Source organism: Palaemon carinicauda, chromosome 7 (assembly GCF_036898095.1).
Source record: "Palaemon carinicauda isolate YSFRI2023 chromosome 7, ASM3689809v2, whole genome shotgun sequence".
Classification (NCBI taxonomy): domain Eukaryota; kingdom Metazoa; phylum Arthropoda; class Malacostraca; order Decapoda; family Palaemonidae; genus Palaemon; species Palaemon carinicauda.
Genome location: NC_090731.1, coordinates 79,506,318 through 79,533,817, shown reverse-complemented (window position 1 = coordinate 79,533,817; position 27,500 = coordinate 79,506,318). Strand labels below are relative to the sequence as shown.

General features: G+C 39.5%; 1 protein-coding gene across 5 annotated transcripts in view; it reads right to left on the bottom strand.

The window, feature by feature from the left end:
* LOC137643943 (BTB/POZ domain-containing protein 6-B-like) overlaps positions 1-27,500 on the bottom strand; it is a 198,488-nt gene that overhangs the window by 48,470 nt on the left and 122,518 nt on the right. For all 5 annotated transcript variants that reach the window (XM_068376717.1, XM_068376713.1, XM_068376715.1 and 2 more), the window contains 4 exons: positions 25,106-25,250; positions 24,647-24,863; positions 21,405-21,584; positions 1,328-1,524 (listed from right to left, as the gene is read on the bottom strand). In XM_068376717.1, coding sequence (XP_068232818.1) covers positions 1,328-1,524; positions 21,405-21,584; positions 24,647-24,863; positions 25,106-25,250 — 739 coding nt within the window. The remainder of the gene's footprint in view (positions 1-1,327; positions 1,525-21,404; positions 21,585-24,646; positions 24,864-25,105; positions 25,251-27,500) is intronic.

Genomic DNA, 27,500 nt, shown 5'->3' with positions numbered 1-27,500 from the left:
AGCAAAGTTATCCGCTACAAGTACTGACTCAAGCTTATGTACATAATCAACAACAACACAATTACAATTATGATGGCCATCGTCCTTCAGGAGCCACAGTGGGTTCTTGACACAGAGTACCAGGGGATAACCTTCGTCATAGAAACGAACATTTGTTTCATACCACAGTTGGAAGAAGATGAAGGAGAGCAATCTCATTGAAGTTTCCTACGACAAGAACGATATCTCTCCCAGCGGGAAAACGACTACTCCCTACATTACTCACATGGTGATTCCACAAGGACAACCGTCACGGCTGGAGCATGAACCCATGCTAAGAGGCTCGCTAGCCAAGAAGCACTCACTCATAACTCACAGATAATTAATAATAAAGCAAGTGACAGTGAATAATAGAAATACACAAGGCACAAGCCCTAAACACTATAGGGGCATGGGCGGTAAAAGCAAAAGTCTAGATTGTAGAGGAAGTAAGGATACGTTCTCTTAACTTCACGACCAGGAGTGTAGTGAATAATGTTATGCGTTGGCGCCCTGCACTGCTATGCATTATGGTTGTTTAGCAACCATAGTGTGATGCAATTAAACCCCTTTTTCCTTTGATTGTCTGGTCGTAGAGAAAATGAGATTAGGAGTGACCCTTATAAATGACCCAGAAGTTTGTATAAGCATAGGAATAAATCAGTATTAATAATATTCTGTTTATTCTAAATACAGCTGTACTTTTGGCTAGGGTAAATAGACATTTAGTTTGGTCAAAGGTATAGCCTGGCCAAGCATTATGTATGGTATTGAGTATTCAGATTTTAGTTTTTTCATTTTCATATATGTAAGGATGTCTACAGTACAACTAAGTTTTTTCTTAAAAGGTATTTTAAGAGTGTATAACAGGTTTGCAAGTGTTATGAGGGTTTACCAAAGATTACATTTTTAAAGTAAAAAATATGAAAAATTCAAAATATAATGAAAAAAATATACTGTAGATTTCTATAATGTATATACTTCGTGGTTTTTCAGATATCGTAGGGGGGGGGGGAACGGTCAAAATAGCCGAAGGATTACTGTATACAAATATGTATGTATATATGTATAAATATAATTAGAGAGAGATCATAGCATAATTATTTAAATATCAATACTAATAGGTATTGCTTATACATAACATGGAAAGCAGGTAAGAATGTTGCTATTTTTCAACATTAAAATTTGCATTGAGTAAGTACAGAAAAAGCCATTCCAAAATTAATAAAATACCATATTAACGAATGATGAAATATTTAAACATACACTTTAGCCTCTCTAAAAATTTCTGTCTAATTCTAAGACTTACCTGTGACATATCTGTTTTTTCAATCCTTGTCTGGGTTTGACCGGATAGGTAACAGAGGGCTTGTTTCTGGCAGTGAAATGAAGAAAGAGATCAGTTGTTTCTTGCAGAGAAAGAATTCCCGATTGGGCTGCTCCATTCGCAAACTCTCCCAATTCCATACAAGGTATGCGTATGAGATTTAAAGCAGATCCTAACACCTGTCATTATAGGAAAAATTATAATTTATACACAATCATAAAAAAAAAAACATTTTATAAAAAACAATGTGCTGCAACAACTGTACAGTAGATTCAAATCTTTTTACATTACATCAATTAAAAAATTAATAATAAAATGTGAAAGAATTTCTTAATTACAATAAAACACTTGATTACTGTATAATTAGTGGAACTGAAATCCAAATTATACAAAACTTTCAAAATAATCACAATCAATCTCAGTATGAAACTGCAAAACCTATACTTTACATGTCTAGTAATTTTTTCTCAGTTGAGTTTATTGTGTAAGGATTCAAGGAATGTCCACTTCAATAACAAAAAAAAAAATGTTGCAGTTAATATTCATTTTATGGAAAGTCCCTCAAGCCACACAAAGCCATATCAGAAACAGTAATTTCAAATATAATCTTTTCTTCCTCACGACACTACTTAATCTAACAAATATCACATTAAATAGGAGACATGTTGACATTTCTGTTGCAATTGCTACTCTTTTACAATGTCGATATTACAGTACATCATTGTTTCATCATCTAATGCTATCTTAAGATAAAAAACTACCGTATATTTCCGCCCACAAAAAGCCTTCGGATAAGACGGTCGAAAATTAGGGTAAACTTAATGAATTTAGGTCATAATCAGCTGTATAAGACAACTGGTGAATTATAAAACCATCAGTGTATAGGATAACTTTTACTGTATACTTAGAATTCCAAAATAAATTTAATAAAAGACAATTTTATATCATGATTTTGTTAAACATGCCACCTAATTCCAAAACCCTTGCTTTGGTTACATTCCATCACTGATCTTGACAAGCAAACAAACACATTTACAAATCTGTGTACCGGTTAGCTTTTCCACCAACATATACTTTACCAACATATTGGTTATGTAATAAAGTTATTATCAATGTTGTTTTACCTACTTTATCCTTATAGAATTCAAAATAAATGAAATGAGTGATTTTATATCATGTTTTCTTAAAACGCCACCTAAAATAGTAAACATTGTTTTGCTTACGTTTCATCGCCGTTCATAATGGACAAACGAACGCATTTACACACCCAAGTGATAACTAATGATACTATGAACTTTTAGTAAAGATGATGTTATTACAAATACTTTATTTTCCATATCCCTAAAAATTCCTATACGTCACATAGCCTTTAATCAACAAAAAGAAATTATGTTATTTTCGTTAGTAAAATAAATTTTTGAATATACTTACCCGATGATCATGTAGCTGTCAACTCTGTTGCCCGACAGAAATCTACGGTCGGGATACGCCAGCGATCGCTATACAGGTGGGGGTGTACACAACAGCGCCATCTGTGAGTAGGTACTCAAGTACTTCTTGTCAACAAGAACTCAATTTTCTCCTCGGTCCACTGGTTCTCTATGGGGAGGAAGGGCGGGTCCTTAAATTCATGATCATCGGGTAAGTATATTCAAAAATTTATTTTACTAATGAAAATAACATTTTTCAATATTAAACTTACCCGATGATCATGTAGCTGATTCACACCCAGGGTGGTGGGTGGCGACCAGCATACATGTTAACAAAGAAGCTAAGTATCCCGAATCTTATTTTAGCCGTTATTCAAAATAACAAACATAAAATAAATAAGTACCTGGTAAGGAAGTCGACTTGAACCATTACTCTGCCTTTTTAAGTACGTCTTCCTTACTGAGCCTAGCGATCCTCTTAGGATGCTGAGCGACTCCTAGGTGCTGAAGTATGAAGGGCTGCAACCCATACTAAAGGACCTCATCACAACCTCTAATCTAGGCGCTTCTCAAGAAAGAATTTGACCACCCGCCAAATCAACCAGGATGCGGAAGGCTTCTTAGCCTTCCGGACAACCCAGAAATATTTCAAGAGAAAGATTAAAAAGGTTCTGGAATTAGGGAATTGTAGTGGTGGAGCCCCCACCACTACTGCACTCGTTGCTACGAATGGTCCCAGAGTGTAGCAGTTCTCGTAAAGAGACTGGACATTCTTAAGATAAAAGACGCGAACACTGACTAGCTTTTCCAAAAGGTTGCGTCGAAAATATTTTGCAGAGATCTATTTTATTAAAAGGTCACGGAAGTTGTGATAGCTCTAACTTCGTGTGTCCTTACCTTCAGCCAAGCTTGGTCTTCCTCATTCAGAAGGGAATGAGCTTCTCGTATTAACAGTCTGAAAATACAGTGATACCTCGGTAGTCGAACGACTCTATACTCGAACAATTCGGAGTTCGACCAAAATTTTCGAGAAATTTTTGCTGCGGTGCTCGACCAAAAATTCGGTACTCGACCAGCCGAACACGTGACGACCGCATGGGCTTTGTGATGATCGCGCCATCTCGGCCACTCTCGCTTGTTCGGGAAGCATCAGTTCTCTCGAGAGCGTCACTCAGACAACGCGCGATCAGCATTCGTTGTGATTTAGTGATTTTCAGTGCTTTTAATTGCTTTTTTAGCTTTCATAATGAGTCCCAAGAAAGTAATGAGTGTTAAGGGGAAGGAGAAGAGGAAAACAGTGCGAACAACGATCGAGTTGAAGAAGGAAATTATAGCGAAATATGAGAATGGTGTACGAGTGTCCGATTTAGCGGTAGAATACGGAATGGCGAAGTCGACCATTTCTACGTTTTTAAAGCATAAAGAAATGATTAAGAAGGCGAATGTTGCAACGGGAGTTACGGCGGTAACTAAGCAAAGGCCACAAGTGATTGAGGAGATGGAAAAGTTGCTTTTAATATTTATTAAAGAAAAACAGTTGGCCGGGGAAAGTGTTAGTGAAGCGTTCATTTGTGAAAAAGCGTTGCATATCTATGAAGAATTAGTGAAGAAAAGTCCGAGTACCAGTGAAAGTGATTCATTTACATTTAAAGCGAGCAGGGGTTGGTTTGAAAAGTTTCGTAATAGAACAGGTATTCATCGTGTTACTAGGCATGGGGAGGCAGCTAGTTCGGATCAAATTGCAGCCGATAAATACGTGGGGGAATTCGATCGGTACATAAATGAACAAAATTTGATCGCACAACAAGTCTTTAATTGTGATGAGACTGGGTTATTTTGGAAGAAAATGCCAGCCAATACGTACATTACCAAGGACGAGACGAAGATGCCAGGTCACAAGCCAATGAAAGATAGGCTAACATTGTTGCTGTGTGCAAATGCAAGTGGCGATTGCAAGATCAAACCCTTGTTAGTGTACCACTCGGACAACCCCCGGGTGTTCAAACGAAATAATATTTGTAAAAGTGCACTACCAGTTATGTGGCGCTCGAACACTAAATCTTGGGTCACAAGACAATTCTTTACTGAGTGGATAAACGAAGTGTTTGCCCCCCAGGTTAAGGCTTACCTCATTGAAAAGAGCTTGCCAATGAAATGTCTTCTGGTTATGGACAATGCTCCTGCACATCCTCCAGGTCTCGAGGATGACTTGAAAGAAGAATACAGCTTTATCAAAATCAAATTCTTGCCCCCCAATACTACTCCCATACTCCAGCCCATGGACCAACAGGTCATTTCAAACTTCAAAAAACTCTATACCAAGGCCCTTTTCAGAAAGTGTTTTGAAGTGACCAGTGACACGAAGTTGACCCTAAAGGAATTCTGGAAGGAACACTTCAGCATCCTCAACTCTGTTAACATGATTGACCAAGCTTGGCGAGGTGTGACCTATAGGACATTGAACTCTGCCTGGCGTAAGCTGTGGCCATCATGTGTCACAGAGAGGGAGTTTGAAGGTTTCCAACCAGAGGCGGGTCCAAGCACTGCTACCCCTGTAATTTCTGATGACACTGATGTCGTTGAGGAAATTGTTGTCATGGGCAGGAGTTTGGGGCTTGAGGTCGACAAGGATGATATTGATGAGCTTGTAGAAAGCCATTCTACCGAGTTGACTGTGGAGGAATTGTTGCACCTGCAACAACAACAGCAGCAGGATCTGATTGTGGAGCAGGAATCTTCAGAAGAGGATGAGGTAAGGGAGGATGTTCCAAGTTCTCTCATCAATGAAATTTGTTCCAAGTGGGCAGATGTGCAGGCTTTTGCTGAAAAATACCACCCAGAAATTGCAGTAGCAAACCGGGCAGTGCATATGTTTAATGATAGTGTCATGTATCATTTTCGAAGAATACTGCAGAGGAGGAAGAAACAATTAACAATAGACCAGTTTTTCACAAAAGAAAAGAAAGCTGCTACATCAAAGCCTGTTTCTCCTCCAAAGAAGAGACAAAGAAGAGAAGAAACCCCTGAAATAGATCTGCCCACCCTTTCATTGGAGAGAGAAACAACTCCTGAAGGAGAACTACCCCGCCACATCATGGAAGGGGACTCTCCTTCCAAGCAGTAACCTCCCCCTTCCATCCTCTCCACATCCATCCCTGTATGCCATCGAACCGCTGCTCAAAGGTATGTTCACTACAGTACAGAAAATGGTTTAAAATTGTTTTATTTTAGTACAGTAAATGGTTTAAAATTGTTTTATAGGATTTTCTGACCAATTTCATACACATTTAGATAATTATTGTTGTTTAGGTACACGTTTTATTAATATTTTGGGCCTGTTCGAGTGCTTGGGAACGGAATAGAATATATACCATTATTTCTTATGGGGAAAAAAAATTCGGTACTCGAACAAATCGGAGGTCGAACACGGATCTCGAACGGATTATGGTCGAGTACCGAGGTATCACTGTAATAGGATAAAGAATTCTCTGACATAGGCAAAGATGAATTCTTAACTGAACACCATAAAGCTTCAGACGGGCCTCGTAAAGGTTTTTAAAATAGAACTTAAGAGCTCTTACAGGACATAATACTCTTTCTAGTTCATTTCCAACCATACGATAAGTTTGGAATAACGAACGATATTGGTCAAGGCCGAGAAGGCAGCTCGTGTTTGGCTAGAAAACCAAGATGTAGAACATGTAGCCGTTTCGGATGAAAATCCGATGTTCTTGCTGAAGGCATGAATCTCACTGACTCTTTTAGCTGTGGTTAAGCATATCAGGAAAAGAGTCTTAAAGGTGAGATCTTTCAGGGAGGCTGATTGAAGTGGTTCGAACCTGTCTAACATAAGGAATCTTAGAACCACGTCTAAATTCCAACCAGGTGTAACCAAACGACGCTCCTTCGTGGTCTCAAAAGACTTAAGGAGGTCCTGTAGATCTTTATTGTTGGAAAGATCTAAGCCTCTGTGACGGAAGACTGATGCCAACATGCTTCTGTAACCCTTGAAAGGGGAGCTGAAAGAGATCGCTCTTTCCTCAGATATAAGAGGAAGTCAGCTATATGAGTTACAGAGGTACTGGTCGAGGATACGGATACTGACTTGCACCAGTTTAGGAAGATTTCCCACTTCGATTGGTAGACTCTAAGGGTGGATGTTCTCCTTGCTCTAACAATCGCTCTGGATGCCTCCTTCGAAAAAACCTCTAGTTCTCGAGAGTCTCTCGATACTCTGAAGGCAGTGAGACGAAGAGCGTGGAGGCCTTGGAGTACCTTCTTACGCGTGGCAGACGTAGCAGGTCCACCCTTAGGGGAAGAGTTCTGGGAACGTCTACTAGCCATCGAAGTACCTCGGTAAGTTATTCTCTCGCGGGCCAGAGGGAAGCAACTAGTGTTAACTTTGTCCCATCGTGAGAGGCGAACTTCTGCAGTACCTTGTTGACAATCTAGAACGGAGGGAATGCATATAGATCTAGATGAGACTAATCTAGTAGAAAGGCATCTAAAAGAACCACTGCTGGGTCCGGGATAGGTGAGCAAAGTATTGAGAGCCTCTTGGACATCGAGGTTGCGAAGAGATCTATGGTTGGCTGGCCCCAGGTGACCCAAAGTCTCTTGCATACATCTCTGTGGAGGGTCCAATATGTTGGAATTATTGTCCCTTCCTACTGAGACAAACTGCTAAGACATTCAAGTTGCCTTGGAAGAAATTGTTACTAGTGAAAAGTCTAGACCTGTTGAACAGGAGAGGAGGTCACTAGCGAACTCGCACCATGTCAGAGAGTAGGTCCCTCCTTGCTAGGAGATGAACATCAAAGCAGGGAGTTGTCCGTGTTGACCTCCATTACTTTGTCTTGAAGGGGAGACCTGAAGCTTTTCCAGGTCAGACGTACTGCCAGAAGCTTCTTGCAGTTAAAATGCATTGTCCTTTGACTCGAGTTCCATAATCCCGAGCATTCCCTACCGCCTAAGGTCGCACCCCAGCCTACGTCCGATGCGTCTGAGAAGAGAACGTGGTTGGGAGTCTGAACAGTCAGGGGAAGACCCTATAAAAGGTTGATAAAGTCCTTTCCTCAGGTTAGACCAGACTTATCTTCCGGAAACCGGGATCGAGACCGCTTCTAGCGTCTTGTCCTTTTCCAGTGAAGAGCTAGATGAAACCGAAGAGGACGGAGGTGTAGTCTTCCAAGTGACACCAATTGAACCACGGATGACAGAGTCCTAACCAGACTCATCCACAGCCTGACAGGGCCGTATTCCTTCTTCAGCATCTTCTGGATGGATAGCAGGGCTGGGGATTGATCTTCTTGTTCAGCCATGTTCTCATCAGAGGGTTCCTCATCCGAAACTGATGAGGAAACGGCAACGGAGTGGGCAACGTCTGACTCGCTGAATCCGGTCGCACTGGTGGATGCGTGACTGAGCCGGACACAAGATCATGGTACTGCTGCACAGTCTGTGAACTGCCAACCATGGGGATGCGAGGAAGTACAGCGACAACCCGAAACTGTCTAGACTGTCTGGGTAGTACAGACAACCCCTTATCGGGTTGCTGAGGTTGCCGCACTGCGTCACAACAAGTCACCTCTGCTGGTTGTTGAACGTCTTCCCAGTGACACACTGAACGTCCACAACCACCTCCGCGAGTAGCTTAACGTCAACGTGCGATTGGCAACCCACACTGGGTCGCACCGGTGGAGGAACCATCTCAACTGGCGGACGTGAGTAGGATACCTCAGCGTCAAAAGGGCGTACAACCAACCGGTAGGAAGGTCGTTGGCAAGAAGGTTCTTCTCCGTAAAAAATCCTCTATCAAGGACTAAGCTTGGACTGCATGTCTTGCAACAAAGCCCAAGGTCTATGGGAGCAGGTGTGGCAACAGACGGGGTTAGCGACTGAAGCGGAACCATTTACCCTCCCTGGAAGCATGTTATGCTTAAATTAAAGTCCATAGGAGGCTAAGCAGCTTAAGGCTCTTCTCCAAATGACAGAGTCCTCAAGGGAATATCAGAAGGAGGGAGAACAGCACTTTCTCATCTACAGGAACCATATCCGAGAAAAGCTAGGTTCTCTCAGTGAGGGTTTCACTGGTGCAAAAGCAGCAGACCAGAAGGCAACGTTATGAAACTGCTTGACAGTCTGTGAACTGTCAAAAACTGAACTGTCAACCACAACAGGAGCGTGAGGACATACAGCACTGGTGTATAAGTAGCAGACCAGAAGGCAACGTCATGTAACTGTTTGACAGTCTGTGAGTTGGCAACAACCAAAGTTGTGTGGGGAAGCCTCAACTCCTGACTGACTAGTTAGCTGCGGGCGAGTGGCGGTAACCACAGTGTGTTGCGGAGGCTGACACACCGTGTCAAAACACGGCAGCTTGTGGTAGCTCACGCACGGCAACGGAGTGCTCTGTGTGTGGGAGTCATCATACATCTGGCAGGGTTGACTGTGCATGGGTGAAGGAGCTCTCACAACAAGAGTGTGAGAGCAGGAAGCCATGCCGGGCGCACAACCGTGGGAGGTGTAGGCCCACGGGTGCATCGTCAACCTTCTCCGCAGTCGGAGAGTGGGAGCTGGCAACAACAAAAGCAGAGGGCTGGTGTGTGGGAGGGGCTGCGGTGGGTTGTGGAGCATGCTGTATGGTATGCGGAGCATGCTGTAAGGTATGCGGCGCATGCTGCATGGTCTGCCGAGCATGCTGTAAGGTATGCGGCGCATGCTGCATGGGTTGCGGAGAATGCCGCATAGTGCTGGAACCCGGCAGCTCTACAGAACCTTCCCACTGCTGATGCGGTAGCTCACGCATGTTAACAGAAGGTGCAGCAAGAACATGCGTCTGGCAGGGTGGACTGCGCATCGGTGGTGGAGCTCTCACAGGTGGAGTGTGGGAGCAGGCAGCCGCAGTATCTGCTGAGCGCACAACCTCGGCAGGTTGTAGGTTAACAGGTGCATTGTCAACCTTTCAGCACGATACTCCTGCATGAAGGAGCAAGCTGAGACTGTATAGTCTGCAGCATGGACCACTAGGGTCTATGAAAGACAACAACAAACGGAGCTACTGTCCGTTGTGACTGAGGGTCTAAAACGGCTGGTGCGGCAACAGACGGAGTTACTGCCTGTTGCGGTACCACCTTGCCTCTCTTGGGAGGTGTGCAGTTGTCGTACTGCAGCGAGTCCGAACTGACCCAGTGGCTACACCTAGGCCGTTGGACTTGCGCGGAAGGGACCGACTTGCACTTAAAAGTTGCAAGATTTGGTCCATGGTTTCTGCGAGAAACCTCTTCCGCAGACGAGGAATAAATGGGCTCTCTCGTCTTTGTGTGGGTGGGGTGATCACGTCGGCAACGTGTGTAGATACACCCGAAACCACGGAGGGAAACGTTTGTTCGTCGATCAAGACCTGTGGAACCCATAAGTCCTTCGACATTACTTCTCCCCTGGGCTTGGGAGCTTGTAAGAGGTATCGGACAAGGTGAACAACTGGCACGAACAAACAAACCCTCGAACGCAACACTGTAACACTTTGCGCATATCACTTTATCACTTTTGATTTTCTGTTTGCACTTATTTCACTGAACTCGAAACTTTAAGTGATTTGTACCTGAAACACGCAATCCTATCCTTCATTAAAAGGTAGTAATTGCGAAAACAGTTTTACAATGTAACAGAAAAACATAATGAAAGATAAAGAATTCAGTGGCTGGAAAAGAGACTAAACACTAGATCAAATAAACTACGTTTAAAATCTCTCACCGCATAAAGCCTGGGAACAAGAATAAAACTCTAGAAACGTTTTACCTTCTTCCCCTATAGCGACTAGGGAGAAGAGTAAAAAAACGAGAACAACGTTACCCGCTTGAACGAAACGTTTATTCTCCTCTCTCTCCCTCCGTCTCTATCTCTCTCTCTCTCTCTCTCTCTTGACTTAGAACCTGAGAGATGAGCCCAATTATATATCGTTAAAACATATTATTTGTTAAAGGAAAAAAAAAAAAAAAAAAACTGAAAGGTTTCCCAAATAAAAAGTTCCTTTATTAGAATTAAAACCATTTAAGCTAAGAAAGAATGAACGAAACGCTAGAATCGGTTTACTCTTACTGCAACGTGAAACCGTGAAATACTCTCTCTCTATCGTAACGATAGAGCGCATGTTGAACGTTCTGAACGTCAACAACTGCGGAGACTAAACTAAACGTTAGTTCATCTTTGAAAACAGTACGAGATTATCAAAGAAATTCTTTCAAAAACATTAAAATTAAAATAGCATAAATTCTTAACAGGAAATACGATATGACGGGCTCAATGTTAATTAACTTCGGTTCCAAGTAAGGACCGCCTACTATTAGGAAAGGTCGCATATAAACAAACATAAAATTTAAGTTTTATAAGTTTATAATAAATGGAAAGTTAATCGAAGAGGCCTATAAATGGCGGAGAGATATAAACTAAATCTATAACTTTGTTAAGCAAAATTACCAAAAACCTAAATACACTTCCGTCTAAGGGAAGGGTCGGTCATAAAAAGTGAAAGAGAGTCTATACTCTCTTCGACACCAACACTTCCGTCTAAGGGAAGGGTCGGCCATTTAAAAGTGAAAGAGAGTCCATACTCTCTTCGTCACCATAATTAAATCTATCCAAAACGAGTTCAAGTTTTGAAATGAAGATAAAACCCCTGCATAGCGAAAGCTCAAAACTGGAAAAGTGTACTTCACCAAAAAGTTGTGAAAACAAATCCAGTTAGGGACGGCGTATTAGTAGGTCTTGCCGGTGGCACGACAGAGGAAAAATTGAGTTCTTGTTGACAAGAAGTACTTGAGTACCTACTCACAGATGGCGCTGTTGTGTACACCCCCACCTGTATAGCGATCGCTGGCGTATCCCGACCGTAGATTTCTGTCGGGCAACAGAGTTGACAGCTACATGATCATCGGGTAAGTTTAATATTGAAAAATCGCTAATGACAGTATAATGTGAAAGAGAAGATGGTGTGAAATTGGAGAAAGAATGAGGATAATTTGAATAATGGTAGATTTATAATGAAAAATAAATATGCTAATCTAAATTTTATTACAGGGAGTCCTAGGGTTACAACAGTCCCGACTTACGCTGTTTCAAGGTTATGAATGCGCCCCATAAAAATATAAAAAATATTAAGCGTCGTTCCGTCTTACGTCGTTAGCATCGTAAGCGACGTAAACAATTGCGAACTAGTTTCTAGAACGCAGCGGATGAATACGCTTTGTTTCAATTGTGGGCGAGGAAGACGGTGTCAGTCCCGTCCTTCGGTTTCCGTGATACGCCATTTTGGTTGTGTACGCCGGTTCTCTCTCTCACGTGTGTCATCGCTTTTTTTAACTTTTTGCTATTCGTTATGGCTCCAAAGCGCAAGGCAGATTCTTCTGATGGTAGTGCATCAAAGAAAACAAAGGCCATCATCATGAGAGTGAAATTAAACATTATTAAGCGATCTAAAAACGGTGGAAAGCCAACGAACATTGGCCGGTCGCTTGGCCTTAGTTGTTCGACCATGGCTACCATTCTTAAGGATAAGGAGCGCATCATTGAACATGTGAAAGGATCTGTTCCTATGAAATCAACAGTGATAACCAAGCAGCATAGTGGTTTAATTATTGAAATGGAAAGATTATTGGTGCTTCAGTTGGAAGATCAAAATCAACGGCATATTCCGGTGAGCCTTATGGTGATTCAGGAGAAGGCAAAAAGATTGCTTAAAGGGTTGAAAAAAGAAAGGGGGGAAGAACGTGAAAGTGAAGAGTTTTTGGCTAGTAGGGGTTGGTTTATGCGATTTAAGGCTCGGGCCAATTACCATAACCTTAAACTACAAGGTGAAGCTGCTAGTGGGGATGAGAAAGCAGCAAGTGAATTTCCTAAAGCGTTGGCTGAGATAATTAAGGAGGGGGGTTATTCTGCTTATAAAGTGTTCAACGTGGATGAGACAGGTTTATTTTGGAAGCGTACGCCTAACCGCACATACATCGCAAAGGAGGAGAAGTCAGCACACGGTCATAAAGCTAGCAAGGAGAGGTTAACTTCACTTTGTGGGGGAAATGCTGCTGGCGACTTCAAACTGAAGCCATTGCTGGTGTATCAAGCTGAAAATCCAAGGGCACTCAAGGGCATTTGGAAGAGTCAACTCCCAGACATTTGGAAGGCATGGGTGACACTTGTAATGTTTGAGGACTGGTTTATCAACCATTTTGTGCCCAGTGTGGAGTGGTATTGCATCAAAAAGGGTATCCCTTCAAAGGTGTTGCTAGTGCTGGACAATGCCCCTGGAGCCTGCCCAGCTGGGAGACTTTCACCCTAATGTCAAGTTGGTTTACCTTCCACCCAATACCACAGCCCTTTTACAGCCTATGGACCAAGGAGTGGTTGTTTCGTTCAAGGCCTACTTCCTCTGAAGGACAATTGCTATGGCATTACAGGCAACTGAAACAAAAAAGGACTTGACTCTGAAGGACTTTTGGAGGTCCTACAACATCCTTGATGCTGTGAAGAACATTGCTGATTCCTGAGAGGAGATGGAAGATCACAAACATGAATGGTGTTTGGAGGAAACTATGTCCTCAAATTGTGAATGATTTCCATGGGTTTGAGGACACAGTCGACCATGTTATTAAGAACATTGTTGCCCTGAGTAAGGAGATCGATCTGGATATGGAGGTTGATGATGTTACAGAGCTTCTGGAATCTCATGGAGAGGAGTTATCAGCTGGGGACTTGATACAACTGTAGAAGCAGATCATAGAGGAAGAAGAAGAAACCCCAAACCCCAGAGCTTAAGGCTTTCACAAGGCAGGGGTTGTCAAAAGGTTTTGCTGGGATACAGCAAGCATTGGCAACTTTTAAGGTTCAGGATCCTAACATGGAAAGGTTCACTAGGGTTTCCAGAGGCATCATGGATTTACTGTAGAGTTACAAGGAGATCTTGGATGAGTAGAGGATCCTGTCTGTCCAGTCTAACCTGGAGCGATTTTCTAAGAAAGTAGAGAGACCTGCACCCTCTACATCAGCTGCCTCTACCGTCTACCTCGGCTGCCTCTATTGCTACAGAGCCTCTACCGTCTACCTCAGCTGCCTCTACTACTCCAGCTTCACCACCTTCTGTAGGTTCTGCCTCACTTCCAGACTCACCTGCCCCAGCTTCTCCACCGTCTTCTGTCTCACTTCCAAAGAATCCTGACTCACCAGCCCCAGTTTCTCCAGCATCTTCTGCAACTTCCTCTCCACAATAAACCTGTCTCTCCGTCCCTTGCTACATCCCTTTCAGTGTGCAAGCCAACCATATGAATAAGATAAAGAATTGTTCTTTTTTTCTATTAATATTTACTTTAATTCATGTGGTAAGGAATTGTTTTCTCTTCATCTAATACTTTTTTTTATGTCATTTGTTACATTTTATTATAGTACAATACTTTACACTACAGTACAGTACGTATAGGGTAATTTATTTATGATGTTCCAACTTACACTGAAATTTGGGTTACACCGCGTCTTAAGAACGAATCAACGTCGTCAGTCAAGGACCCCCTGTACTGTTATTAACGATACCATTAAAATGATCAGAAGGTTAAAGAAAGAGAAAGATTATGGTTGCTGAGAATACAACCATAACCTGATGTTTACATTTTTTCAGCTGTCTCGCATAGATAACAGCTGATTTCATTGTCATTATGGAATATTTCCTCAAATGGGTTATTTATCTTGAACTTATGCCAATATAAAAGGTAAATATAGTTTGGTTACCTTTATTATCAGTTATCGTAACGAGGCCTAGGGGACCCTACCAATAAACATCCATTGGAATTCAAAGTGTGATTGTCATATTGGTTGTATAAGACAACCCCCAATTCTCAGGGGTGAATTTTAGGGTATAAGTGTCGTCTTATGCGTGGAAATACATGGTAATGAATTTTTATTGTTAGTCAAATGTTATAATCTAGATAATGGACATCTGTGTTTGACCCTAACCTGTTTTAGCGAATAGGGTAAAGGATTATTTTTTGTTTGTTTCATATTATAGTATTATCAATCACTTATTAGGCTATGCATCTTTTTATTTACAGTATTATTATCATTATTATTATTATTATTATTATTACTAGCTAAGCTAAAACCCTAGTTGGAAAAGCAAGATGCTATAAGCCCAAGGCCTTCAACAGGGAAAAATAGCCCAGTGAGGAAAGGAAATAAGGAAATAAATAAATGATATAGGAAGTAATGAAAATCAAATAAAATATTTTAAAAACATTAACATTAAAACAGATATTTGATATATAAAGTATAAAGGGACTTATATAAGCTTGTTCAACATAAAAACATTTGCAGCGAGCTTGAACTTTTGAAGTTCTACTGATTCAACTACTAGGAAAATCATTCCACAACTTGGTCACAGCTACAATAAAACTTCTAGAGTACTGTGTAATATTGAGCCTCATGATGGAGAGGGCCTGACTATTAAAATCAACTGCATACCTAGTATCACTAACGGGATGGAACTGTACGGGAAAATCAGAATATAAAGGATGGTCAGTTATGAAAAAAATCTAATGCAACATGCATAATGAACTAATTGAACGACAGTACCAGAGATTAATATCTAGATAAGGAATAAGAAACTTAATAGACCATAAGTTCCTGTCCAACAAATTAAGATGAGAATCAGCCGCTGAAGACCAGACAGGAGACCAATACTCGAAACAGGGTAAAATGAAGGAATTAAAACACTTCTTCAAAATAGATTGATCACCAAAATTCTTGAAAGAGTTTCTCAATAAGCCAATTTTCTGTGCAATTGAAGAAGACACAGGCCTAATGTGTTTCTCAAAAGTAAATTTGCTGTCGAGAGTCACACCTAATATCTTAAAAGGCATACAGTACTGTATCGTGTGTGATATTACGTTACATCATTAGCCATGGGTCCCAAGAAAGTCGCTGATGTCAAGGGAAAGAAAGAGGATGATGCTTTCCATGGAGATGAAGATGGAAATAATCAAGAAATACAAGGCTGGCATACAGTTAAGTGTGCTCGCGAAGGAATATGGCCGAAATCCCTCTACGATAGGAACGATCCTGAACCAGGAAGCTATCAAAGCAGCAACACCTAAGGGCGTGACTTGTTTTCTCCAGTAAGAAGAGCCAAGTCCACGATGAGATGGAGAGACTGCTGCTTGTCTGGAAAAAGGACAAAGAAATGGCTAGAGACACTGTCACCGAAGCGATAATCTGCCAGAAAGCCAGCACCATTTTCGGTGATCTTATGCATGCTCAGGCCAAAGCCGACGTAGGAGAAGGATCATCGAAGCAGGAACCCCCAGAGTTCAAGGCTTCTCGTAGGTGGTTTGAAAAATTTAAGATACGCTCAGGCATTCATTTGGTGGTGCATCATGGGGAGCCTGCAAGCTCGGACACGAAAGCGGCCGAAGCGTTTGTTAAGACGTTCAACGAATTGACTGTCCAGGAAGGCTACAGTTCCCAACAAGTTTTTAATTGCAACGAGACTGGGCTTTTTGGAAAAAAATACCTTGTCGAATGTACATCACGGCAGAAGAAAAGAGGCTGCCTGGTCATAAGCCTATGAAGGACAGGCTTACCCTTGCACTCTGTGCAAATGCCAGTGGGGATTGCAAGGTGAAGCCCCTGCTGGTGTATCACTTCAATACTCCTTGAGCCTTCAAGACCCCCAAAGTCACTAAGGAAAATCTAAATGTATTGTGGAGGGCTAATGGAAAAGCCTGGGTAACAAGACAATTGTTCATTGAGTGGATAAATATTTGTTTTGGCCCAATTGTGAAAAAGTATTTGGAAGAGAAGTGCCTCCCTATGGAAGGCCTGCTGGTGCTGGACAATGTCCCTGCTCACCCTCCTGCCCTCGATGACATATTGTAGCAGAATGTTTCTTCATCAAAGTTCTTCATCTTCCACCGAACACCACCCCTCTCCTCCAGCCCATGGACCAGCAAGTGATTTCAAACTTCATGAAGCTTTATGCAAAATATCTCTTTCAAGAGATGTTTCGAAATCATTGAGAGCACAAACCTCACCCTTCATCAATTTTGGAAGGAGCATTTTGATATTCTCATATACCTCAAAATCATTGATCAAGCTTGGCACGAGGTTTTGATGTGCACCTTGAACTCTGCTTGGAAGAAGCTGTGGCTTGATGCCGTCTCCGCACAAGATTAAGAGGGCTTTGACGCAGACCAAGCTGAAGCCGATTCTGAAAATGTTGATGATCCTGAACCTGTTACTCAATCTTAAGTTGCCAAGATCGTTACACTCAGGAAGTCCATGGGTATGGAAGTTGGTGAGGCCGACATTGATGAGCTTATCAAGGAGCACCAAGAGGAACTTACAACGGAAGACCTGAAGGAGTTGGAGGCCATGCGAGTGAACATCGTTCAGGAAGAGTACAGCAGAGGGAGGAGGATGACCGCCTGACAACAGCAGAAATTAAGGAGGGTCTAGATGGCTACTTTGAAATGGTGGCTCTCGTAGAAAAGAGACACCCAGAAAAAATTCTCACAGGTCGCGCGCTTGAGTACTGTAATGAAGTTTGCCCGAGTCATTTCAGGAAAATATCAAGAAGCAGGCAGAAACAAGCTTCTTTGAACAATTATTTTAAAAAGAGGCCTTCGGTAGAAGCAGACCAAGCGCCAGATGAAAAACGAAAGAAAAGTGGCAGTGATGAAGAAAAATATGTAGCGTAATTAAATTTACAAAACGTAAAGTAAAAAAAAAATAGAAGGAAAAAAAAAAGAAATTTTATTTTAAGTTTTTCGTAAAGTTGTGTTAATATTTCCTACCATTTGTAAAGTGTTTCCTAAAATTAAGTGTTAATGTTTTCTGTCATTTATACATCTGTTATGTAAAGTGTTTACGTTTTCTGCCACTTGTTAACGATTTCCGTTGTTTTCCATCCTCCTCTACCTCCCCGCACTTTGCTCTCGGACATCGCCTCACTACAAAGGTAAGGTTCCACTTTATTGTTATTGTATTTTTACTGTTTGCTCTAATTAAACACTTCTTTTACAGGTTACCAATGGTTAATTTATTATCAAATGATCAAAATACAGTACTTTTCATACATTTAGTACAGTTTAGTGGTGTATTCTTTTTATAATCATTTTAAGTTGTGTTTTTTTGGGTCTGGAACGAATTAGGCTATTTACATGTAAAAGGCAAGTCACAAGACGAAAAAAATCACTTTACGAAAGCCATTACAGAACCAATTTCGTGTTGTGAGGCATTACTGTATAAATCAATTAGTTCTTCCATTGTTTATTGTTCTATATTGAGTGTAGTTAGTGGGAGCAGTTGGTGGTAGCCTTGCCCACATATGAGAATGTAAATAAACTCATTTTATCCATACAGAAAGCTAAAAGCTTGGTTACTTCCACACCAACAGTATAGAACCTAGAACCACTTAGATCTGTCCATTTACCAATTTTATCTGCTGTAAATTGGAGATTTCTTTCTACCAAGGTCACTCTTTTTTCTACAAATGATTAGGCACATTGTCCACAAGAAGCGTATGGGTTATATGTAAAAATATGAATGATAACCCATTTATTACTAGGGAAAATTAGGTCACACTGAATACACTACCTTGAGGAACTCCATCTTCTTAGCATCTTTCAGACAAAATATTGCCTACCTTAATCTGATGGAAATAACAAAATATGAATGGCCCGAGGACATTTGGCAATTTCCACATTTAATCCAGAATACTATAAATTTTTAAGAATCCAATATCTCTAAGCAGTACCACATTCCTTTACTAAATAAAACTATATCGTCATATGATGTTGCTTGGAAGCAAAGGTTTCACTGGGGACTTGTAAGAAAATAACTACATCATTTCTGAATGCCTCTATTTAAAACTACACTGTGCTGGTGATAAGTTAATATTTTTTTTATGAGAACCAAAAGTCTTAGGTTGGTCATCTCTTCTATCACTTTGCATAAACATAACATCAAAGCAACAGCAGGTAACCGGCTGCTGAAAAACATATCTTAACAGGGTTTTAAAATTGCTAAAATTATAAGTTTTCTGTTACTTGGGAAGTAGCTGTCTCATTATATTTGATCAATAATAAAACACATTTTTTGGTATTGACCAAAACTTACTAATATAGCTTGGGGGATTTCATCAAGGCCTTGAGATGTATCCTTACAAGATACTAAAGCGGCATTGAACTATCAGTAAATGGAAGGTTATAAAATCCTTCCTTATTTGTTGTGAAGTTTAGGAGCTAATTTTCTTCATTAACTCAATACTGTTATCCAGTAGCATTTTTCAATTTATGTGATACAATAGCAAATTATTCTTTAAATATATTGCTTGCTTCTGAGGTGTGCCATATTTTGACCCTTGACTTTTAAGATTGGAGGTGGATTTGAGGTAAATTTCCCTACTACTTTCCCATGGTTGTTTTTATAAAGAAAAGGAGGAGTTCTAGTTGTTCATTGAACAAACAAAGCCTTTAGAAAATTGTTTCCAAGGGCCTTAATTGGTTACCAGAATTATCTCTTATCATTATTCTCCAATTTATCTTTAGAAAAAATAATTTAACCTCTACTTCCCCCTAGCTAATCTGATGTAACTCCCAGCATTTAGCTTGAGGGGGGAGGGTGGTTACAATGGTGTCATTAGGGAAATTAGGGGAAGAGGAAGCATGTGAATAAGTCTGATCTTTCCCTAACTGTATGTGTTACATTTAGCCACTTCATCTTTAAAACTAGTAGTAAGTTGGCCAGAGCACCAGCCACCTGTTGAGATAATACCGCTAGAGAGTTATGGGGTCTTTTGGCTGGCTAGACAGTATAACATTAGATCCTCCTCTCTGGTTAGGGTTAATTTTCCCTTTGCCTCCACTTACACAACGAATAGTCTGGCCTACTCTTTACATATTCTCCTCTGTCCTCATACACCTGACAACACTGAGATTACCAAACAATTATTCTTCACCCAAGGGGTTACTGCACTGTAATTGTTCAGTGGCCACTTTCCTCTTGGTAAGGGTAGAAGAGACTTTTGAGCTATGGTAAGCAGCTCTTCTAGGAAAAGGACACTCTAAAATCAAACCATTGTTCTCTAATCTTGGGTAGTGCCATAGCCTCTGTACCATGGTCTTCCACAGTCTTGGGTTAAAGTTCTCTTGCTTGAGGGTACACTCTGACACACTATTCTATCTTATTTCTCTTCATCTTGTTTTGTTAAAACTTCTATAGTTTATATAGGAGATATTTATTTTAATGTTACTCTTCTTAAAATATTTCTTTTTTCTTGTTTCTTTTCCTCATTGGGCTATTTTCCATGTTGAAGCCCTTGGGCTTATAGCATCCTGCTTTTCTAACTCGGGTTGTAGCTTAGCAAGTAATAATAACAATAATAATAATAATAATAATAATAATAATAATAATAATAATAATAATAATAATAATATTAATAATAACAACTAAATTAACATAGGGCATCAATCTCTATATGTCTGTCTGTTCAGTAAGATACTATTGCAAAGTACACATAAAGAGAAACTCAAATATGAGACAAAAAAATATCTCACTGAAGTATTCAAAGGCAAAGAAATGAAATGTTTACTCAAATGGTAGGGAAAGGCCATATAAGCTATGTACTGTAGTTGCAATGTAGCATTATGGGAGCTTTACCTCTCACTGCGGTGGCTACTGTGCCAAAGTGGGAAATTAATTTTTCTTTGGTTATGGTCAAATTCTTCCTTCAATTAAGGATAAAGCATATTAATTTTGGGTAAGATTCCTTAAAATAAAAGGTGAGTAACAGAAAGAATGACATAAGGAGGATGCCTAAGTGTTATGAAAAAGACTTCAATTGTTAATGGAAATTAAGCTGGAACCATGAAGTGATTGTTGGTCAAACTTTTTAGCATGGAGGTGAAGTGTGGATCCTGAATACAAATAAAGAAATGTACCGTAATTCAAACCTGCTGAAATTAACTGCTTGTATTGTATATGTGGCATAAAATGTACATAAATGGTGAGAAATTGAGATATGTAAAACAAGTGGCAGAGAGATTAGAATATGTGAAAGGATGGATTTAAATGATTTGAGATGTTTTGGACATATGAACAGAGTGGAAGACAATTAGTTAGAGAGTAAAATTATACCTTAGAAATATTAGGAAGTAGAAAAAGAACACCCAGAAAAAGTTGAATAGATGGTATGAAAGTTACTAGATAGGAAGGGTTTTGATATCCAGCACAGTATGTGCAATATGAGAGGAATAGGGCACAATGTTAGTAGGTGGCTCAAAATGCTGCTGCTGAGTCTTCTGTGGAGGTGTATGGAGTAGCTAATTGGGTGGAAGTTTTCTGTGCAGACCATAATGAAGTAGTTGAAGTATGAACATGGCACACAAAAATATTTTCTCTGAAGCCACCCTACTTTAAGTTGATATCTTAGTATTGAGAAGAAAACAGTAATAGGTGAATGTATTTACATCCTTAGTTATATTACATTTGATGAAAGAATCAGTTTAATAATTACAGATAATGTTAACAAATTACTATACCACTATTCAGCCATAACTAATAATTTCATTTTTATTTTTACTTTACATTACCTTTCTTTTATTTTCTGGAGACTGCTCAATTTCTTGCCGAACACATTCTGCCTCTGCCCAGGATAAAGCTGCATCAAACAGTACAATTTCACGGCAATTCAAAGTTTCCCTCGACAGAACACTTGTGAGGGTGGGAAAGTCTATGTCCACAAAACCATCCGATTGGAGAGCCATTTCAGCCTGAAATATTTATGTAAGGCATTAAATGTTTTATATTTTTCAGTAATACAGTCTTTTCATATAGAAAATGCATAACTAAAACTATTCTATTATCTTCAGTAATAAATATTTATCCAGAATGCATTACTTCAATGTCAAACCATTTCTTACATATCACATATGAAAACTATTTAAATATAAATTATATTAATTCTGATATTTGATATTTTTATATTAAATTCTAAAAGAATAAAAATTTCAAGTACTGATTGCATGAAGTTAAGAAAATATATTGCTAAGTGACTGTGAAATGCATTAAGGAATTAACCAAGACATCATGAGATTTAATTTACCAAACAAAAATTATACTTAGCAAAAACTATGTGGGCACATAAACTACCAATTAGGATTACAGTGTAAGTAATTAATGACTGTCCTGAACATTCTGCCTGATATTTCTCTGGGTAGAGTATCACTAGAAAAAATTTTGCCATTCAGTTGGCGAAAAATTTGTGAAAAAGGTTAATATATAAATGGTACTGACATATTACTATATACTGTACAGTAACATTAATTAAACATTTGACATAAAGACACAATGTACACTGTACTGTAGTACAGAACATAGTAGTCTTACATAGTGCCATAACCTTTTGTTTTTCTTTTAAATGTGTTGGGTGGACTTAAATTGTGGGCTGAGGATGGCTGATGGATTTCCTAGAGGTTACCCTTCTGTCATTCTTTTTATCTTCATGTGTGACCTTTATTTCTTTAAAATAGTTTTATTGTCAATCCATTAGTTAAAGTGGCTAGCATGGCGAGTACATTACCTTGCATGGTGGTGTCGGCTCTACCATGGTGACCACTTTTATCATAAAGTTTTTTTATTCAGTGTACAATTGATCTTTATATTCATTCAGTATAGTCATAGTATAGCTGGTGACATTGCCGGACATGAGACATGTCTTCTAATTCACAAGGGAGAAAGGAGGCGGCAATTATGATGTTCACTTTCGGTTGTAGACTAGGGAAGCCTAGCTTCCTTTGCCGATAACGTCATAGGCGGCAGAGGAATAACGATTCCTCTGTCGATCGGCTACAAGATAATACACCCTGAGTTACTGTCATACTTCAAAGCCGGGATACTCGCCGGCAAAGAAGATCGACAGTAAAAGACTATCCATGTCAAGCCGGAGTTAACTAATCGTTGGCGATGACGGAAGATAGGGTTGCCGCCTGGGATGGCGGAATTCAGGGGGAAAGAAGGGTTTATCCTCTTTTCTCTAAAAGAGAAGCGTATCAAATTATAACAATAATTCTAGGGGATATATATATATCCCCGACCGAATTAATAGAAAGGATACTAGAGGTTAAGCAATGGGATTAACGTTACTAACGTATACTAAACGGGTTAGGCTAGCCTAACTTGAGTGGGGACCACGGCTACGAGTGATACCACCGAGGCCCTACCGTATACGAAAGAAATGTTATATTTGGAAGAGGAAATATTATATGTGTACATGCGATCTTCACTAGTATAATTTTGCCTAACTAGCTAGAAATTCTTTATAGTTAAATACCGGGAGCATCTCACTACTAACTAAATAACTGCATTTATGGCGTGCGGCAGCGGTCTCAAAATGGCCGCCTCCAGAGATGGTAGTGCTCCTCTTAACACACCTAAATTATGTTAATTTAACTGTGAAAAGGGAGCTATAAAATTATACACAAGAACGATTAAATACTCAACTTTCCAGAGGGTGAAGATGCTGGAGATTGCATGATAATATTCCTTGAAAACAGTAACAACACCGAGAGAAATGTGGGAGAGCACCGTGCTTAAAGGCTACGTTCAAAGGAATAATGCGCCGTAGTAGTACAGGGAGGGGGTCCACCGGGTACCTTGATAACGGCTCTCCTTCGTTCGCCACTCTTCCCCTCAGAGAGTAAAATCTATTCGGGGTGAGGATTGCTATGTGTCGTATCAAAAAATATGTCCCCTGATTTTATGTGATATCCTTAAAGATATATTAAGGATACTCGCGCCAGGAGTTAGAATTCTGGAGACCTATGGTTAATTCTCTGGGAGTATCACTGTAGCTAAATATCCCTTAGAAAGCGGCCTAAAGGAACCTTCTATCAGGACGACATGGCTGAGCCCAAAATATTATCATATAGAGATAAATTGATATAAGTATACAGTATCAATATATGGATGGACAGCAAGATATAGAAGTATGAATACCTATATAGGTATATCAATATCAATAGATATAGACATATCACTATCGATATAGATATATTGATAAATATACTCTGGATTTATTGATATTGATAGATGTCGATATAATGATATCAATAGATATATAGTATATATATAAATAGGAAGGTCAATAATCGAAGCCAAACTACAAAGAAAATAAATTAGAAATCTAATGAGCTTAAAACAGGTAAAGTAAGAGCCAAATGGAACTAGTATACAATTGATTGCATTTTTTATGCTAACAATTGCCAACAAGCAATGCAACTGCTTGCTGATATGTTGAAAAACAGGCCCGAAATGAGTGCTGATAGTAGCCAAATGTTTAAAGCCAGTCATGGTTGGTTTGATAAGTTTACAATAATAAATATATTATATAGTTTGGAGAGGTTTTCTCCTAATCCTAATCTTCCTTACCACCACCCTCTTACGTCATCAACTCCTCTCAGTATAGGTAGAGTGAAAGTAAACTTCAATTTACTTCATTAAATTACAGTTTTATTTTGAAGTTTACTTAAATAATCATGAGTCTCTCAATTTAAAATAAAACTTAAATAATGCATTTAAGGCTTCATAGAAAATGAATTATCTGAATGTAGGGAATGGATTATTACCCTTTACATTAATCATGGAGGAATTTGACTTGGCATTAGCCAGTTTTGACAAGTGATATGCCTTCTGCAACGAATTAATGATAAGTCAATTAATTATACAGTACACTAAATGAGAGACCCCTTAATTATAAATAAATAATCTCTCTTTATTCAGTCATATTCCTTGTTCAAAATATCCTCTAATGTATGAAAAAGAATAATAGCCTCACCTGCGCATCAATAACTTCCCAGCATCGTGTCATTAATTCTGGCTCTTCAAAGAGACGAGACTGAGAAAGCAGCAAACAAGCATTGCGGGCAGTGAGAGAAACTTCCAGAAATTTAACACACTGTTGTGCCAAGTGTGGGACCAAGTACTTCTTAGCAGCATAAAGTGTTGCCAGCACAGTATCTGGCTCTAAACGTATCTCATCACAATACAGGTACCTTTTTAAATTTAAAAAATGCAACTTCAAAATAAGGGTAGTGCTCAAGTTTAAAAATATATAAATCAATAAGGTTCTATTGCTTTAAAAATCCAATTCTGATATTCATATTATCTAGAACTAGCTTTAAAAATTCTATATGCTATTAATGAAAAACCTAGTCATTAAAACCTAACCTTTACCACAAACAAATGTAATTAGCTATCACAGAAAGGGTATTATTAACAACTAATACTGTCTTACCTTAACAGAGTAAGAAAGGCTGACGGTTCTACATCAGGAACTTGAACTTCCTCTTCAGATTTAAGTCCACCATAAAACATAGCATAAAATACACTACTTCCAACTGCCAGAACATATTTATGAGCTGGAATTTTTTGAGTACTGCCTGTATTGAGGAAGACAAATCTATTATTGGAAACAATAATCTCTCAATATAAAATTATAAATTTTCCATAAAAGGTACAACTAATAATAGTGATGAAAGTAAAACACCAAAAAAACTTATGGTAACTGCTTAATGGATATTAAAGTGATAATATGTTTAAAGTGATAATATGTCTTCCATTAACAAGTCTAATGAAGGCCCCCTCCGTTGGTTAAAAATTAGCAAATAATTCTTCCATGAACTATACAAAATAAAATCAAGATGCATTGATTTAATGATTTTGTAAAAATATAAAATCCTAATTTTTTGGTAAAATTACCGTTTTTTAATATTAACAATGAATTGAGTGTTATTTTATTGAAGAAAAGTTTTACTTTTATGATGAAAAAAACAAATTTACTTTCTCTGAATAAATGTGGTGGATCTAGCTGTTCCTGCCTGAGCCACTTTCCATGTAACAAAGCAGATTCTTTTTATTGAGGTTAATTAAGAATTTTCTAAGGTAATTTGTATTTTTCCTAACAACACAAACCTGAGTCCTTTAATACAAGTATGACTTCAGTGAAGTGACTGTTTAAATTTTCATGAGATGGTGGGTGGGGGATAGGCCCCACCCACTTGCCACATAGAGTAATCTTTACTTTGACCTTAACCTTGGGCTTGCAGGATGGCTGAGGTGGGCAGTGAAACTCAAAGAACACAGGTTTTCATGGTTACGAAAAATATAGAATAGTGTACTCTAAAAAGTTTACGATTTGTTCCTACATGAATACAAGCCATTGTCCCTTAATAAAAGAATCATATTAAGAAGGGAACAAGTCTCTATACCAAAACTAGCTGGTTTACTAACGCAGGAAATGACAATGTAATTTGGAGCAGCAAAAGTAATGACTCCTGTCAACCTCTCAACTACCTGAAAATGATGTCACAGGTGTTAGGCCTGGTCCCTACCAGGAGACTAATAGACTACGTAGGAGATCTTATATCCATACGGTTAAGATGTCTGAATGAATGGCCATTATGAGAAATGGCTTTGTATAAATTACTGTACTTCCTGTCCTCCCCGTCCCTGGGAGGAAGGAGGAGCTACTTTAATGCAAAACTTATCTGTAAGGAAAAGTTACTCGGCTGTGAAGCTTACCTACATCTAGCGTCTGGTCCAGCATATAATGGAACAACTGCTGCGCCAAAAGAAGGGGGAGAGAAAAGAGGAGAAATGCCCGACATTCTTATCTCTCCTCATTGCAATACTATAGCTATCTTAGAAAAGATCCTTTTTGGAGCTAGGTTCATGACACAACTTGTTTGGTAGCTACCGCAAGACCAAGGATAAGGATATCCAAAGAACTATGAATAAACTCAAGTGCATAGTGGGCAGTGCAAGTGTATGTTGTACTAGGCTGCTGCCTTCAGGATTAGATCCGAGTCTTCGTGAAGGTTAAGGCAAATCCAAAATCCAATATGCGCTTGAACACGGACAGTCCTTCTGTTCTTTCTTTGGATCAGCACATTGGATGATGCACAAGTCAGATGAAGTAATGTTCTTGGATATTTTCTTCTTTACCCTTTCGTTGTGGATAAGTGTTTTTGGTGCTCCAGAGGGGACCTAAGTTCTCTAGGTAGTTTCGTCGTGGCCTTATACGAGGAGCGAGTCATCCACGAGCCCACTAATTCAGAGGGAGGCAATAGTTTGTAATGAGGTTAGAAAGGTTGGAAGGTTCAATTGACAAGAAGAAGGAACATTTGACTCTCAAATGAAAAAGCAACTGAGAGGGCTGAGGGATTGCTTAGAAAGTAAACATTTCAAGTCAATCACTGTCGAGTCATGCAATCGGTTGCAAGCAACTGTTTCTGTGAAGGGGTGGTGAACTCTGTATTCCACCTGGCTTCGCTCCAATGGGAGTTGGTCAGGTATGTCCGTTTAGGGACCAGTAAACATAAGAGTAGCCAGTACTCTCTAGTGGATAATGACATTACAGCAAAACTCCCTAGTTGACTGCTGTCAAGCAAATGATCGGTCACAAACTACTTCCAAAAGAAAAGATTGAGAACTATCTTCAATCCCTTTTGTTATATAGGTAATTGTGAGGCTAAGTTCAGCTATGGACCGGTAACACAGACAAAATTTCCTCTATAGAAGGCATATTTCCTCCGACCTTATGGCAGGACTCCCCCCTGATGGGAATCCCGGGGCAAGAACAAAGATCCGGGTGTGGCCCGAATGGTTTGTTGCACTCTAACTCGATTGGA